Here is a 17,435-nt window from a genome sequence, read left to right as displayed (position 1 = left end):
AAGATGTGTTGTCCACACAGATTCCATTCTTGGTGTGCATGTACCCCATGGGCATGAGTTTGGATTCTTTCAGCCAGCAGCGAATACTGGGGCCGTGCATGCACCCCAGATGCCCTCATGCTCTCCTCCCCCAAGAGCATAAAGGATAAGTAGGCCCAACTGTCCCTCAATGCCTTTGCCAATACAGAATCCAAATGATATAGCAGGAAAAGCTGGTGGGTCATGGAATCTACGCAGCACCATATGTCAAACAACCACAGTTACTGCATGGAAAGTAACCGTTCTTGCTTCAAGTGACTGTCCAGATGGCTTCCACTCATGGTTACTAACAAGCAGTAGCCTATTCGCTTGTGGGTGAGTAGTCCGAGTCCTATTTAATGGCTGATGGACAGCCCTACCAAAACAGTTATCCAATCTGGAAGCCTCCACTAAGAAATAGTGTCCTGTAAACTAGCTTAATCCACACAGCTGCCCTACAAATTTTCAAAACAGGGAAATTCCTCAAACAGGCAACAGAGCTGCCTGAACTCTAGTGGAATAAGCTCTAATATAGCTAGTTGGATCTCACCTGGTTAATGTAGCGCATGCCCTTACAGTTGGAGACCCAGGCCTAGTTTACACTACAAAGTTATACAGGCATAGCTATACCAGCCTAGGAGCGTGGAGAGAAAAAAACAAACATAACTACGCCACCAAAACCCTCACTAGAGATGCAAATATGCCAACAGAAGAGTGCTTCTGCTGTCTTAGCTAACATTTCTCAGAGGTGGTATTTCTAAGCTGTAGTAGAGCTTCTTCTATCAGATTACATTAATTCTACTCTATGGAGATATGCAGATATAGGCTCCATAGTGTAGAAATGGCAACAGACATGGCCCCACCTAAGACAATCTCTGTGTGGATATAGGGAGCCCCTGAACTCCATCAGCAAAGGCCCAAATATTCTGGGTGTATTCCTGAATGATTTTGTTCTGCTGATGTGAAAAAACAAAATGAGATGTGAATGGATTGGTTTTCAGAGAAGTCTGAGATAAAAACTTGGGGTGAGGTCTGCCCAAGGCGAAGTGACTCTGTTCTTATGAAACACTGGATAAAGGAAGACCTGTTATGAGGGACTGAATTGCCCCTATTCTTACAGCTGATGTAATGGATACTGAAAAGGCAGTCTTCATAGACAGGTGGTGTAGGGAATAGGTTGCTATTGGTGGGGGAGGAGAGGGAAGGGAATAATCAACCTCGCTAACACTGCATAGGAAGTCCCAAGAGGGAGGGAACTCACACACCGAGGGAAAATAATGAATGAGGCCCTTAAGGAATCCTGCCACTGTAGGGCCTGAAAAAAATAATATGGTCCAGGACAGGAGGGCGACATGAGACTGCTGCTAGATGGGTGCCTTTGGAGCTAATGGAAAGCTCAGATTTGTATCAGGGTTAGCAGGTTGTCCAATATTGTTGAAATTGGTAATGTCACGTGAGAAACGTTGTGCTGAGATGCCCAGATAGAAAATCATTTCCATTAAGCTTAGTAAGTCAGTCTAGTTGAAAATATCCTGCTTTGGAGAGCAGAATATTCTGGAAACTCCGCTGAACAGCTTCTTTTGGTGGATGACATCCAGCCAGCATCCAGTCTGTCAGATGCAACAAGGCTGTATTTAGGTGTAGGATCTGACTGCTGTTCTGCAAGACTGTCAGGCAGGACTGGTAGAATACCGTATTGAAAGGTTTATCAGATCTTAATACCAGAACTGCCTAGCTCAGCTAGGGACTATCAATCATCCACCCAGCATCTTGCTCCGTTTCCTCATGGGGCTTGGTGGGAAAGCATATGTTAGTCCCAGTGTCCAGGGGATAAGAAAGGCATCTGTCAAGTAGCCACTCTGGAGCAATGTGAGAGAGACAAGGAGGCCCAAAAAAAGAATCATCCTGGAGCCTCTCAAGGAGTGACGGCTTCATCCATTACTAAACTTAAAAGTTTGTTGCCTTCAAATGGCAGGTCCTCGACTGTTGTCTAGACCTCACTGGGTCACCAAGGATAGCAGCCATGATAACTATTGCTGAGGTCATAGTACGTGTCATTGTATCACAGCTCATTCCACTACAGCTCAGTGCATCCAGCTGTCAATTTCAGGAAAGCAGTCAGCCCTCATCCATGACAGACTTCATCTCTTCTTGGTGTTCCTCAGGGAATTTGTCTACAGGGAGTTTGTCTATAAACTGAGACAACTGGTCCTATGTTAAATAGTCATATTTGGAGAGGAGAGTCTGATAGTTAGCCCCCTCATCTGGAGCTAACTGATGTGCATAACTTGTGACTGAAGATGTCCAATTTCTTTAGATTCTTCTCTCCTGGTGTAGACTTAGGATGTCCCCATTTTGGCTTCTCCTGAACCTGATGATATATGTAACCAAAAATATTTAGACCCCTTTCAGATACCTGGTATCAACTGCATTTTTTTTTTTTTTTTGCAGGTTCCATTAGCCGCAGCACGTAGGATGTCCTAGAGTTTGTCCCATTTCGCTTTAATTACCTCCAGGGGCACATCCAAGGTCTCTGCCATCTGATTCATGAAGTCCTGGAATACCGTGAATTCATCTAATGAGGCAGGCAAGGGTGGTTTCACTTCCTCATCTGGGGAAGATGAGGAGAAAGCAGAAGTTCTTCACTTTGCAGCTGATGCTCTTCCTTTACTATCCTCCTCTTGATTCTCCATTATCCGAAATGCACCCACCGCAGACTTGTTGGCGATGATCTGATTTGCCTATTTGGAGCGGCTGATCTAGCCCTCGAGAAAGTGGATGATGCAGGCTTTCTGGAATATGGCTGCACAACACAGGTTGTTCAATAGGACCACGGATGGTAAGGATAGGAATATTGAAGCGGGAAACACATGGGGGTACCCAAGAAGGAGGATTCCTATGTGCCCAAGGTCTCTTTCTTCTACCTTTCATGGACTCCTCTTTAGAATCCCTCCCTGACTTACAATGTGCTACCCAGGAAAGGGAAAATGGACAGATTGGAGATGAGTCCATGCTATGCCCAGCTGAAGAGTATACTTCCCACAAGGGGGTCTGTCTCTGTATGGGGGAGGTGGGTGCCAAGGATACCTCCTGAATCTGATGTACCAGTAACTCTGAAACTGTTGGGTTTGGATATCACCACCCTCAATCTCTCAAAGAGAGAGGACTCCAGTACCCAGATCACTGATAAGTCACGTGGCATAACATATAGTTTAGGTGTCAAGATTGTTGGTTCCACGGTAACAGGTATAAACAGACATCGTCTGCAAGAAGGTGGAAAGTACTGGGAATACCAAGTAGTAAGGCTCTCTTTGACAGGGTCAATGCTGAGGAGCTGGTACCAAGGTTAGCACGGTCCATTGATTTAGCAAGTACCACATATGCTGTCTCTGAGTTTGGTACTGGAACACTGGAAGAGGCCTTCTGAGGCTTCCAGCCCTCAGAAGAGTGATCTCAAGACAAATCATGAGTCTGATGATCTGGTGTCTCAACTTGCTGGGCACGGATGACCCAAGCCTTGGCTCATCTCTGGAGAAGTGCTCCTTTCTGTCTGAAAATATAAATATACAGTAATAGCGGATGAATGGGGCCTTTGATAAAATATGGCTCGGCATATCGGGGTGGAATCCAGCCTCCCAAGGACATTAACAGAGAAGGACTGACTGGATGGCTGAGGCATGGCTATAGCCTTCTTCTCGGTAATCTGAGGCAGCTTGCATCGATCTTTTGGGAAATAGTTTCATGCAAGCTTTCCTTGCTCTGAGTGAACTTGGACAAAGAGCAACAAACAGAACATTGCTACAGAATGTGTCCTTCTCCAAGGCAGAGCAGACATCAGAGTGCCTGTTGTTAACAGGCATCAAAGCACTCCATGAGAGACAGGCCTTAAATCTATTGTTTTTGCTTGTGCCATGATGCTAATCACACTGTAACAAGGCGTAGGTGCTCTACCCTAAACATTTATCTAAGAACAAATGTCAGTTGTTTTTTTTTTGGCATGCCACTAGGTGACTAACCTAATTAACCAAACTAATTAACAATGCCCAGTGTGCTAGGGTTCCATCTCACTGCCAGGTGGTATGGAGGAACTGATGGCCTACTGATCCTGCTCTGTCCTTCATAGCCCCAATGGACACTGGATTCTTCTGGACAGTAATCATGTGTGCATCGGGTGGGAAGAGCACAAGGAGTGGAATCCATATGGACAATTACACAAAGATTATATGGCATGGGAATAAATAGTGCTTTCAAGTTTGGTTTTCCTTCTAGTATTTTAATTCTGCAGGCCTTGAAAGTGAATGTCAGCGACGACAAACCAGTGGTAACTGCCTGCAATTTTTTTTTTAAAATCATTGATTGGAGTAATGCTTCATGTTGCACTATGAACGTGTCTCTATAAATGGTTCTCACATATTTGGATTTTCTTCATGTTTTGAAGCTCTACACAACATTTCAGTGTTAACACTGAAGTAATTTTGTTTTTAGTAATTTTGTTTTTTGCTCCATTGGATGGATGAAAAAAAAGTTACAAATATAAGTTTAATATTTTCTTGTGGTTTTGTTCTTTGCTTACAGTAACTTTGTAAAACTAAAATAGAAAATACCCTACAAATGGGAGCTTTAAAATAAGAATTTAAAAACAGTATTTACAGTGTGGTTTTATATTAAAATGTATTACAGATTGCAATAGCACAAGTTTTCAAGTTAGTTTTGTGAAGACTCAACCAGATATAAATCAAATTATGTTTCTTTAAAATAAACAATTTAATTCACTGATTTCCTTAATTTAAAGATTCCCTCATCAAAACTACAAATACAGGTTCTCCAATTTTGAAATAGGGAAAGTTACTGGGAGAAATGGGAAAATATGTAGATTCACCATTGGTCATCCTGAAAGTACTTTTAAAAACAACTTTAGGGTTTGTTGAGGGCGGATTGCTGGGGGGTTTTTTAAATTAAAAAGAGAAAAGTGAATCTTCTTGTGGCAAAGTGTTCCACACAATAAAGCATGACACAAGAATGCCATCATCTGTCAACTTTAGTCATAATGGTGGACATTTAAACAGCAGGTGGAGTGAGAGAGCACTGGTACCAATCAGGTATTGAATGTAGGCAGGGGTCATCACTGAAAAGGTCTCCCAAAATCACGTTTAACGGCTGCAATAGATGAAAGCAGTAGATTCTGTTTGTTTTCAATGTCAGGTGCAACATAAATGGCATATTTCTTAAATAATCACATACCTGCTCGCTTTGCCTCAATGCAAGCAATACTCATTTCCTCTTTCAATTCTCGATTTTCATTGGCTATGGCTTCTCCTACTGTAACAAATCTTCCAACTGCTAGGTTAACTGCTTGACCCACCCGCTGAATTGCTTGCAACGTCTTGTCTGACCGCTTTGGTTTATCCTTATGGTTAATAAGAGTAGTTATCTATAATAAAAAAAAAGTTAATTGTTAGGATGGCAGATTAGTCAACATTTTAATATGAAAATTACTAGCAAGTTTTGAAATACACCTGGGGCTAGACCTTCAATTTATTAGCCGATACATGACTGCACTGAGTCACATGGAATCATGTGTTAAATATTTCTGGAAACAAATTCAAACCTGAATATTAAAAAAGCAGTTTGGAGTTCCCTCTTCACCTCTGAACTCACACCCTCTTCTCATAAAAGATTAAAGATTGACTTTTATTTTTAAACTTCACATGTAGTAATGGGAGCGGGTGTACTAAAAATAAACCATTCTAAGTCACTTGACAGGCCAATAATACTTACAGTGTCCCTGTTAAAAGTTGTTGTGTAATTCTAGACCAACCAGCATTGTTTTGGTTTGCCAACACATTCACAAGTCCTGCCATCTTTCCATTCTGACTGTCTATTCAGAACTTGTGTATTTTAATCAACAGCTATATCACATAAATAGAAAAAAGGCCATTTGCAGAGATGTGCATGTACCCAATTAAAATCTTAATGTTAGCAATTTGCCTAGCAAAAGCATTTATGTAACCAATGCTGGAGCTAAATTACATTTTGAAGAACTTTACCCACCTCTCACAAGACCGGATACACATTTTTTAAAAATTACTCTTAGATCAGGCTCAATTTTGGACCCATTAGCCTTGCATCAAAATAGGTCTTATTTCATAGCAGTGAAAAGAAAACGAAAGAAAGAGGGATTAGGAAACCTACGAACCTCCCCTACCTACTGTAAAAAAACTGCAGGACATTGCCCAGCTATAAGAAAATACTTTTGGGTGTGTGGGGTCTGTGCAAGTGGATGCTCCCACCCTACTCCAATCTAGCAAAAACAAATCCTTCTGGCTGCCAAACCTTCCCTCCAGTAACAGAAGGACTTATGCTCTCTCGCTTTCTCCCCACTATGAAACCCTTCTTTCCCCTCTCCACTTCCCCAGACAGCAGAACTAACTGCACTGCAGCAAACTTAGTTTTGCAGCAGCATAAAATAAGTGAACATGTTTGTATTAAATATTAACAACTTCAATATTCCAGTCAAAGTCTTACGCAGCTCCATTCATTTCACAGTTCCACGGAAATTTTAGTCAGAATACTACATTGAAACTGAACAGAAAAATCTTAATGGAAAATTTTCTTTACCTGAATAATATTCTTTCAAGATCTTCTGCCAGTTCAGATACTTGCAGCAGATGGAGACAGTACATAAAACCTTTTTGGGGAGGTTATCCCTCAATAAGCTCAGCTAACACCTCTAAGAACGGTTTATGATAATTTGCTAACTTTTAAAGTAAAAAGACCAAACTTAATTTAAGCTTAGACTGAAACTATATGGAGTGATGTTAGTCTGAAAAAAGTGGAGTATGAACTGGCACGAATGTCCTGAAGAGAGATAGTAATCAAAACAAGGGATATTCCCCATTTTCTCTTTGATCATCTATGCTAATCTTGACGCTCGGGACCTTCCAAAGCATATTCCAGACCCCTAATGGAGGCACTAGCAACCCACAGTGGCCTGCAGTATTCTCCTTCTGAATGCTGCATCTACTGAGGCTATATATCCACTCTAATATTTGAAAAATATGTGACATGATGCAGTGGTTGCTTTACAAATTGCCAGCAGAGCTGCTTATGCACTTTTCCCATGATAAATCCAATAATTTCATAAAGTAAGACTTGAATGTTTCTGACACTTCTTACTGAAATACGCCTCCATTAGAGGATGTGTTATCCAATTATACAAGGTTTCAGAGTAGCAGCCGTGTTAGTCTGTATTCGCAAAAAGAAAAGGAGTACTTGTGGCACCTTAGAGACTAACAACTTTATCTGAGCATAAGCTTTCGTGAGCTACAGCTCACTTCGTCAGATGCATTGAATTATACAAGGTAGACTTGGGTGCTGTTTGTCCTTTCTTAGGGCCTTGATGCAGAATGAAAAGCATCTGAGCTTCTGAGACAGAAATGATTCTTAAAACTGATTACATTCAAACATTCATTACTGTTCCTTGGGATTAGGACAAAGAGGGACAGTAATATTTTGGTTCAAATGGAACAAAACAGGAAGCCTTTCACAAAAAAAACAGCAATGTCTTGAACACTAGCATGGATAAAAACAGACTTGTTTACAAAAAAATCTTAATTTGATTTTTTTTTAACTTTAAATGAAATATATTTTTCTTTTCAAAACTAAATCAATTTAAAATTAAGTTTGAAATTATGACAACCAATGTTAAAGCCTTTTTAAAAAAGTCAAAAACCTGAACTGGTACAAGTCACTGACTAACAGACTAAGTGCTAAAACCAACTTTTGACATTAGTATCCTTCTCTGCAACTGCAGATGAGGATATCTTCATTTCAGTTTATTCAACTAGTTCAATTCAATGACTGGTTCAATGTTGAGAAACCAATTAGAAGACACAAAAATCAGGAGAGCTTCTTTTCCTCTTTCTGTAAATAAAAACTAGGTGCGAGAGGAAGAGTTCTACTTGCTGTAAAATTTTGAAGGACATGACCAGAAACAATAAGTTCAATTCACTAACTACACATAATACTTCCTTTGTTTAATAAAGGAGTTTTAAATAAAACCATTTGATACACTTTCTTCTTATGTATCCAGCATCTTTAGTTTTAACTAATGAATAATATTAGAATTATGTTTTTGTGCATTTTTAATTCTAATTTCCATCCAAATGAATCACTTCCATCTCTTCAAGAAAATGACTTTAAACTTACCAGTTCCTGTTACTACTTGCAGCATGGTGACCTTCAGTGATAAGAACCAGAGAATTCTTCATAATAGCTTGAATGGTGATTTGGTGACAGCATTCAGAACTGAGTTCAATCCTCAGTGTGTGGCAGGTGAACTGAAAACCAGCCTAAGATTCTCCACAGAACCCAGATATGACCAGAACATGCCCCCAACGCCACATTATCTAAGTGGCCCTGTGAGGTCACACTTACTGGTAATTGGATAATCAGTGAGCTGGCATTCATCCCTATGAGGCAGACTACCCTGAAAAAGCTCCAAAATATCAGAAAGGGTATAAACTATAGAGTGAATGTCACAGCAAGAACTGGCACGTTCCCAAACGCTTGAATGCTGCACCAAAGTAGACTGATTCCAAGAGAACAACATTGAAATGACCTTATGCAAAAGCCTTTATTTCTGAAGTTTGCCCTCCAAATAGCCATGCCCTATACCTGAAATTAGACATATTGTCACAGGTGATAGGGTCCCGTGTCAGGAGATCTTTTGTCACTGAAGTTCCACAACCAGATTCACCAGGCTTGGATATTTTGGCTAGCTCAGAGTGATCAGAATCAAGTTCCCTGTGGGCCTAGTTCTCTTTTGGAGCACCTAGGACCACAAACAAGTACAGCAGGCTGAAATCCCACCTGAAGGACACAACTATATCCTGGGAGTCGTGCTCCCTGTATCTACAGAAGCAACTGGATTTTGTATCACGAGATTCACTAATATAAGCACACATTCTAAAATCTGAAACCAACTTTTTTTTTTAGCAGATGACAAATTGGTTAATTCAAAACAGAGCCACTGAGACTAAAATGCAAGTTAGGTATACTAGAGGTAAACTGATTTTTGTTGAAGGTAGGGTTCACATTTCGTGAACAACAATCATCTTGATATACATGACAATGGTTAACAGGGAGGAGGCAGAAGGTATTTAGTCTCAGAAGATAAATTGGACAGATACAAATTATAGAGTATTCTAGAAACTTTCCATTTTAATTATCTCTGTATTGTCACCATATTTTATCAACAAATAATAAAACAAATATATATGAATAAGATTTTTTCATACATTTCACGGAGTAAAGCCAGGAGGATCATGAGCTCATCTAGTCTGTCCTCTTGTATATCAAAAGCCATTAAATTTCACCTATATTGAGCCCAGTGACTTTAGTTAGATCAAAGCATTTTGGTCCTCTGGAGACTAAACTGTTGCATCCCTCCCCGTCCCAACCCCCCCCCCCCCCCGCACCTCCATCATTGCATCCCTCCCCATCCCAGCCCCCACTCCCCCATCCCCGTCATTGCATCCCTCCCCATCCCATCCTGCCCCCCACACCTACCCATCCCAGCCCTGTACCCCTTACAGCGCTCTCCCACCCATCCTCTCCACCTCCCAGAGCTGCCACCCCCATGTCCCTCACCCGCAATTCACCTCCATACACTGCTGCACTCCCATTATATCCCTATACACCCCACATCCTCATGCACCTGTAGCCTTCTGCCTCCCCATCCACCCCCCCGCCACGCCCCTCCTCTCTCCTTCACTGCCCCCCCACCCCCACAGTGCTCTCATCCTTGGCCTCTTTCCCTCCCCATCCTCTCTCCTCCACCCATCTTTTCCCTTCCAGCCCACCCTCCTCCCTTCCTGGCTTGGTGATTTAGGCAGTCCCTGGAAAAGTGTATGAAAAAGTTTCTCTGTGTAGGCAAGTCTGTGCATGCATGCATTATATGTGTGTAAGAGACCGTGTGTAGGGAGATGCATGTATTCCCACATGTGTGTATACCTATGTGAATAAAATTTGCAGCCTAACTGACTTATTTCTTTTGCTGGCTTGCGCACAAAAAAACTGATGACAGACTATCTGTGTATTCATTTCAGAACACGTTTTTAAAAAAGAGAAGAACTCTAAAAGAAATGTATTATTTCTTAAAAAGTGAATCCTGTTCAAGTGAGCTGTAGCTCGCGAAAGCTTATGCTCAAATAAATTGGTTAGTCTCTAAGGTGCCACAAGTACTCCTTTTCTTTTTGCGAATACAGACTAACACGACTGTTACTCTGAAACCTGTTGATGAGTAATTGCAGAAGAGCCATGTATTATACATTTCTCCCCACCTTTGTCTAGCTACATTATAAACTCTTTGTTGCAGACTCTCTTTCTATGTGTATGTCCAGCACCTCCCACCCTGGAGCCCTGATCTTAGTTGGGATCTCTAGGCACTAAACAACAATTGTAATATATAAATAATGTGGAAGTATGCGTGTTAGTGTATGCTAGATGTGTACACATGAATACACGTGTGAATCTGCATGTAGGCGTGGGAGTCAGTTTCTACAGATTTATTTATCTACGTATCTGGACAGGTATGCATTTCTGTGGTTGTGCTCTATGGATTTGTATTTGGGCTTCAGGAGTGGGCCTTTAATGGACCCACTGCAGCTGTGATAATGTGTGGTCCTAATTCCACACACAAAATTACAGTAACTTTAGTGAACAAAAAACATGGAGCTGGTTACAAAAAATTGGAAGAGCGGCAGGAAAGAATCATGAAAACCTTTGTAAACTTTCATTTTTTAAAAAATTATCCTTTTTGGCTATTTTGCTGCCAGCTCTAGCATCCTGTAACAAATGAAACCTGAACTTGGAATAATACATCTGTCAAAACAATAAATATGCCTGTTTGGGCCTTGCAGTGAAAATGAGCATATGAGCGAGGATGGGGGAGAGCAAGCAACAGAGGGAGGAGGGATGGAGTGAGCAGGGGCAGAGCCTCAGGAAGTGGTGGGGGCGGGGCAAGGTTGTTCAGTTTTCTGGAATTAGAAAGTTGGCAGCCCTATCTTGGAAGCTAGAGAGACCTGGTGTTTCAAGAGCTAGAAGAGCTAGCAACAGCCTATCAGAGTCCAGCAGGCTCAGATAAAAGGTGCTGTGGGGTCTTAGCAGGTCAGTTCCTGGCTGGGACCAGAGCAGAGAAGAAGGGTACTCCATCCTGTCCAAAGGAGCCAGAGAATTTAAGGCTGGCTGAACTCTGGGATTGCAGAGGGAGAAGAACCAGAGGACACTGGTCTTGGGATGGGGCTAGTGATAAAAGGGCCTGGTAGGAAGAGGCCCAGGGAAATAGCAGCAAAGGACTGAAGAAAGCAGTACGTGGCTGCTATGTACAGAGTCCCTGGGTGGGATCAGGTTCCTGTACTGGTCCCAGGTAAAGTGGCATAATTCCCAAGAGGGGCACGGCTTGTTTGGAAGCCTGAGAAAAGGGCTGAATTTATAGGGTCCAGAGCCAAGGCAGAAGACCATAGCGAAAGCAAAGACCATTTTATTTGCTAGACTTTCCTACCAAGGAAGGGGTTCATTCGGACTTTAAGACTTGTCTGGAGGGCTAAATCACCGAAGACCAGCCAGTTTCAGCTGGCAGTCTACAGGGGGCACAAGGGGAAAGAAATGGACTGCAGTACCACGCCCAGCTGCTAGGAGGGGCTCAAGAGATGAGTGCCACATTACAGTGGAATATGGCCAGATGATCCTAACAGGCAAGCCACACCCTAGACTGCAAAAGAAATCTAAAAAAACAAGGTCCCTGCTAATCTGACCTGAGGGGAAATTCTTTCACAACCCCAAATCTGGCAATCAGTATGTAAGCAAGACATGCCACCCAGCTATCTAAGAAAGCGGGGGGGGGGGGGTCATCAGAGTTGTGTTTTTCAAACTATTTGAAAAATACTTTTAATGGGGTTGGCAGCAACATTGTTCACAATAGCATGGGATACAATTTCACTCTGTTACCACTATTGGGTTTCTTACTCAGTGTTGATGGATCTCCATGCATGCTGTGAAGAGAACAAGAGTCTAGAAAGACTGGTTTCTTAGTTGTGGAAGTGTGTTGTCAACACTCTAGAAGTTAGCCATGGAATATGAGTCAGGAGAAAATGTTCATCTGCAATCACGTGTGGAAGGTAAGTGAAGCGTTTTAAAAAACAAACATTTGTAATATGGGATTACAATAAGTAGTTTATTACTTGTAAGAGATGTTCTGTCATCAGGACAGGCTCTTTGATATGAGGGAAAAAGAAGGAAGGCATGTTCTTAAAACATGCAGTTAAATCCCTCCTAGCTCATTCCGACTGTAAAATACTTAATAGCACTCAAGGTGGGAAGGAGATTCTACAATGCAGAGGAATAACATCTCCCCATCTGTTGAGGATTAAAGTAATGGGATAGGAAAATACAATCCTCATTTGTTTGGGGGCAGGCTGGGGTCGTTACTATGATGGTTCTAATTTATTTAAGTTGGAAGGATGTTTGGTGAAGTTTGTTTGGTTTTTGGGAGGGATGGGGGGCTGTGTGTGTTAAAGGGAAATAACATTGACAACTGCTGTGTTTTGTTAAGACATCTCAATGTCAGGTAAAAACTGAACCACAAATCAAAATACAGAACAAAAAAACAAAAATACTGAAGTTGGAAATATTTTATGGTGGTGTAATTTATATAATTAAATACGTTAGCATCAGATACAGTGAATTCTGTTGTGGTGTAAAAACTAGAAGGGCTGTTTGTGATAATACTGGGTACTGGATTGTTATGAAAATCATGACAAAAAAAAGGACAGAGCTGGAGAAGGCTGACTTTGGATATTAAACTTTGTTTACTGCTTAGTAATATTTCAGAGAAAATAATGAATAAAATCACAATTATACCAAATGTAAAATAGCATCATTAGAAGAATAAGAAGAGTTCTGCAGGAACAGATTAAATCTGCTCCCAATATCCTGTTACTTCAGAAAGCACAGCTGTGTGGTGGATAAGAACAAATGATTGAGGGAAGTATTTTAGTCAAGCATCTTTTTCCCTTCTTGAAACCTCCGGAAGGAGAAAGTGATTATACAAATAGTCAGATACATCCCTTTTGTTTTAGAGAAACACATAAAATTGAAGGTAGAATCCATTTAGGAGAAAGTGACCCTAAGGTAAGTGCCATCCCGCAAATCAAGGGCAAATAAAATCTTAAGTTTTCAAGAACTGGAGACTTTTAAATAAAGAAATTCTAATTAAGTAGGATAAGGGATTTTTACTGTGTACTAAACGCAAGACTTACAGAGACATCAAACAGAGGTGCTAATAAAAAGTGAAATGGTTATAATTTAGTTGTATGTGTTCGTTACTACAAGTGACAGAGGAGACACATATAGCTAATATTACATGGCAAGACTCAATAGAAACCCACCTGAGAGACTGGATATCTGGTCCAGTATATAAAAAACTGGGTAGCGTCTTATCTGCTTAATGATAAGTCTTACATTTTTCTATAGCTCAGATAACCATTGATCCTCCCTTTCTAGGGACAGCTGAGTTGTTGTGGAAGCCCAGCTTCTTCACTTTCAATAAAGCAGTCACCCTCCTTAGAAATGCCAGTAAAAGCCCATCCATGCACAACATGAGTAATCTTCTCCGATCGCTCACCTGCAGAACTAACTACTTCAAACTTCTCTTCTACTGAGATCTGTAGATCTGCACTGCTTGGGGAAGAGAAGCAAGGAAGGAAGGGAAGTGAATTACATTTGCAAAAGCTCCCCTAAACTAGAAGATCAAAGCAGGGCTACTTAGGCAAACTCCTACTATGACCATAGAAATAACCGACTGGTCAAAGTTCTTGCGCCTGAACAAGAGAAATGAGCTTCCTTTGTGGTACTACATAGCCAAAATCAATTCAACAATTGTTTCCAGTGGATTTGTTGTGACTTTTCTGATACACAGCACAGATTTAGGGGAGACAATCTTATTGATATTAATCTCAGAGAAGAATACTTTGTATAACTCACAGCTGTTTATGGAGAAGCAGTATTCTTGGAGGAAGGTGATCACTGTACACTAGGTATGTTTGTTCATCTTCATTAGTGGGGACACTTTGATGAAGATGTCATTCAAAAAAAGTGTGAATGCCGTTTCTCTCAAGGCTACAAGTGATAGTTGTGAACAAGTGTGCAATACACAAAAGGCCAAATGGAATGGTATGATCCATAAAGGAAACCCTCAGCTATCTCTTCAAGAATATGAATGTGCCTTTTCTGATTTGTCAAGGTAAGAAATCCCTGGGGATTAAAAGAAACCATCTAGTCTCAATTTTGAAATTGACATACCTAGAGTACATGGCTTGAGGCTAAGTATTGCCCTAGTACTACCAGATTTTTTTTTGCTGACAAAAAGAAAAAAGGTTTGAATATTCACCTGAAAAATCTCACTGAGGTAAGTAATGAATTCTTCTACAACCCTCTATTTAAGGGAGCTCGGTGAAGTAGATCCTCAGGTGGTGTTTGAGTTCTGTTGAGAAGCCCTCTTGTACTATTTCCAGGAGAGACCTGTCTGAGGCTCTGGAGATCCAACAGTCTGAGAATAAGTGGACACTGCCTCCTTTTAGTGGATTTTGCCAGGGATTAGGAGTCATGTGATTTGTTGCTTATGAGCAGCTGTGGAAGAATGATCTTTTCTGACTTTCTTTGGTTAAGTTGTCTAATAGTATCTTGATGTCTTATAGCCACAAAAAGATATTCAGTCTGTCATACAGTCCATAATGTTCTCATTCACATGAGGGCCTTAGCACTTATATTTTAATTCATGGTTTCTTTGTAAAAAGTGTAAGAGACCCCATTGAGCATGGACAGCATTAAGTGATTACATCACCTGGTTTTAGAAAATATTTATAGCTATCACATATACGACATACATATAGCTTATTACACCAGATTTTTATTCAGTGAATTCTCTAAGTTTTTTATTCCTGCTACAGCGAAATGTTCAAGATATTTTCTACAGGGAATAAGGACTCGTTTTAGTTCTGCAGTACATCTTGAGCACTAGTTCTTACACTGGTTTGCATTTTTCCCCCTTCTACATCAAGTTGTTTACAAAGGGCATTTTCATTAAAAATTTCAAGAAACCTCTCTAAAATAGGAAAATTGAGGCAACGCATATAGGACAGAAGACATACAAATCCTCCCATAAGTTTGCACTATAAAAATCTACTGTTCTGTCACATTAGATGACACTTGCAGAGGACTTAGTATGTGGGCTTTTGAGACAAGTTTCTCGGTAACTAAAGAGAGACTAGCTGATTCATTTAGAAACAAAACATCAATTTCAAATACCACACTCTTTAAATAATGTCTCTCTAAATCTCAGGTAATACCTAGGACCAACATTTGCTCATTTTTCCTAATGAGGACTCCTTTAACCAGAAAAGCACATGATGTTTGACATTCAAGTCTACAAAAACCTTTTACTGCATGCACTGTAGCAAGAATATGATATCCAATATAATTTATCTGAAGGACCATAAAAACAACACTACTTACCTGTACATTTAACACAAGCAATGATCAGAAGTTTACATAATACACTAGGCTAGATTACAGCATGACATCTAATATTATTTATTTGGTTAACTGCATTTTTCACATCCTGAAACTGAATTAGTCATGTAAAAAAAAAAAAAACCACACATCATGCCCTCTTTTATGGCCCCACCCTCTGAACAGTCAGAGCTGTGGATGGTGGGGCAGAGGATACAAGAATGCTACAATAGAAACTGCTACTTACAAGTGCCACTGGTCCAAACTGCACCATCAGCACATTCCAAGAATGGGAATGTGCAGAGGTCAATCAAGAATAATTCCCTATTGCACATATATGCACATCCAGATAATTAAATGTTTTTGTGGCTAGATAACTCATTCCTTGCAACCTATGGTGCATACAGATCATAGGTCAAGCAAGTGACCACACACTAGGCATCCAGTTGTCCCAGAGAGCAACTATCTGTAAGGAAAGGAGTACTTTTGGCACCTTAGAGACTAACCAATTTACTTGAGCATAAGCTTTCGTGAGCTACAGCTCACTTCATCGAATACATCTGATGAAGTGAGCTGTAGTTCACGAAAGCTTATGCTCAAGTAAATTGGTTAATCTCTAAGGTGCCACAAGTACTTCTTTTCTTTTTGCGAATACAGACTAACACGGCTACTACTCTGAAACCTATCTGTAAGGAAACACCCTAAATTCCCCTTGACTTCATCAATCCTGATCCTGACAAAGTGACAATACAAAGACACCTAACCCTCAGGCTAGGGCTATGACCAAGCACCTGTTAACCACCTCTAGAAATCCGAAGACCATCTCTCTCTAGCTCAACCCAACGACCATTTTCATAGACTCATGCTGATGAAAGACTGGTAGTTGAAAATAAAATTTTATGGGGTCTGATGACAAGCAAAGAATGGAGAATTTTAAAAATATAATGTGACATCTATTCAATACTGAAGTATTATGCAAATCTTTGCTTACAAAGGAGCATCCTGAGAGAAACCATGCACTGTTTCTCTATTTCAAACATTTGCAAACTTTGGGCAATACTTACCTATGTGAAGCAGCTGCAGATCTACAGAAGAGTACTAACAAATACGACAAACTCACATCCCCCCTTCTTTAACTGGTATCTTTCATTAGGAGGGTAACTGTTTCACTTACTACATGCATTCAGTTTTCACACTGCTACAAAACAGAAGTTATATTTTATTCATTCTGCGCTATTGTCAAAGCTGAATCCCCGTTCTGTCACTTTTAGTGCGGAAGGTTGGGACCCACAAGGATTCTAAAAATTAATACTGGCCACTCCAGGCTTGTATTAAACTCCCAAGGTTACAGATTTTCTCTGACCTTGGCTTGGGAAACGCTGCCACCACCTAAATGCAAAAAAACCCCTTGGACTCAGAAAGGAACACTTGGGAATTCCACCCTATGGGGTACCCTCAAGCCGTTTCTCTCTCACCCACCCACCCACCCCCCATCCAGAGAAGAGCTGAGAAAGAAAACAAAGGAAATTAGCTGTTGCCACCAGCTAATCGAACAGCATATGCACAAACCTCTTAGGACACCAAAAATCAAATCCTGTTCTTAAAAAAGGTAAACTTTATTAAAAACAAAAAGGAAGAAAATACATCTGAAACTTAGGCTTTTGCTAGATTTTAAAAAAGCAATTCCAAAAAATTAAGCACCCAAAATAGCTTTCTTGGGGTTTTAGCTTAAAGGTTACAAGCAAACAAAAGCATCTGGGGTTAGCACAGAGGAGAGCCACAAGCCAAAATAAAGAAATAAACCTGATGGTGTCTATTTAAACATTTCCTGTCCAATAATTTCTTCT

At 40.6% G+C, this 17,435-nt stretch overlaps 1 protein-coding gene across 1 annotated transcript in view; it reads right to left on the bottom strand.

The window, feature by feature from the left end:
• Positions 1-17,435, bottom strand: part of CTNNAL1 (catenin alpha like 1) — a 126,415-nt gene that overhangs the window by 94,393 nt on the left and 14,587 nt on the right. The window contains exon 2 of the mRNA XM_074945104.1: positions 5,260-5,449. Within this exon, the coding sequence (XP_074801205.1) occupies positions 5,260-5,449 (190 nt within the window). The remainder of the gene's footprint in view (positions 1-5,259; positions 5,450-17,435) is intronic.

The sequence above is a fragment of the Natator depressus genome, chromosome 2 (genome assembly GCF_965152275.1).
Source record: "Natator depressus isolate rNatDep1 chromosome 2, rNatDep2.hap1, whole genome shotgun sequence".
Taxonomy (NCBI): domain Eukaryota; kingdom Metazoa; phylum Chordata; order Testudines; family Cheloniidae; genus Natator; species Natator depressus.
This window is presented reverse-complemented; position numbering and strand designations above follow the sequence as displayed.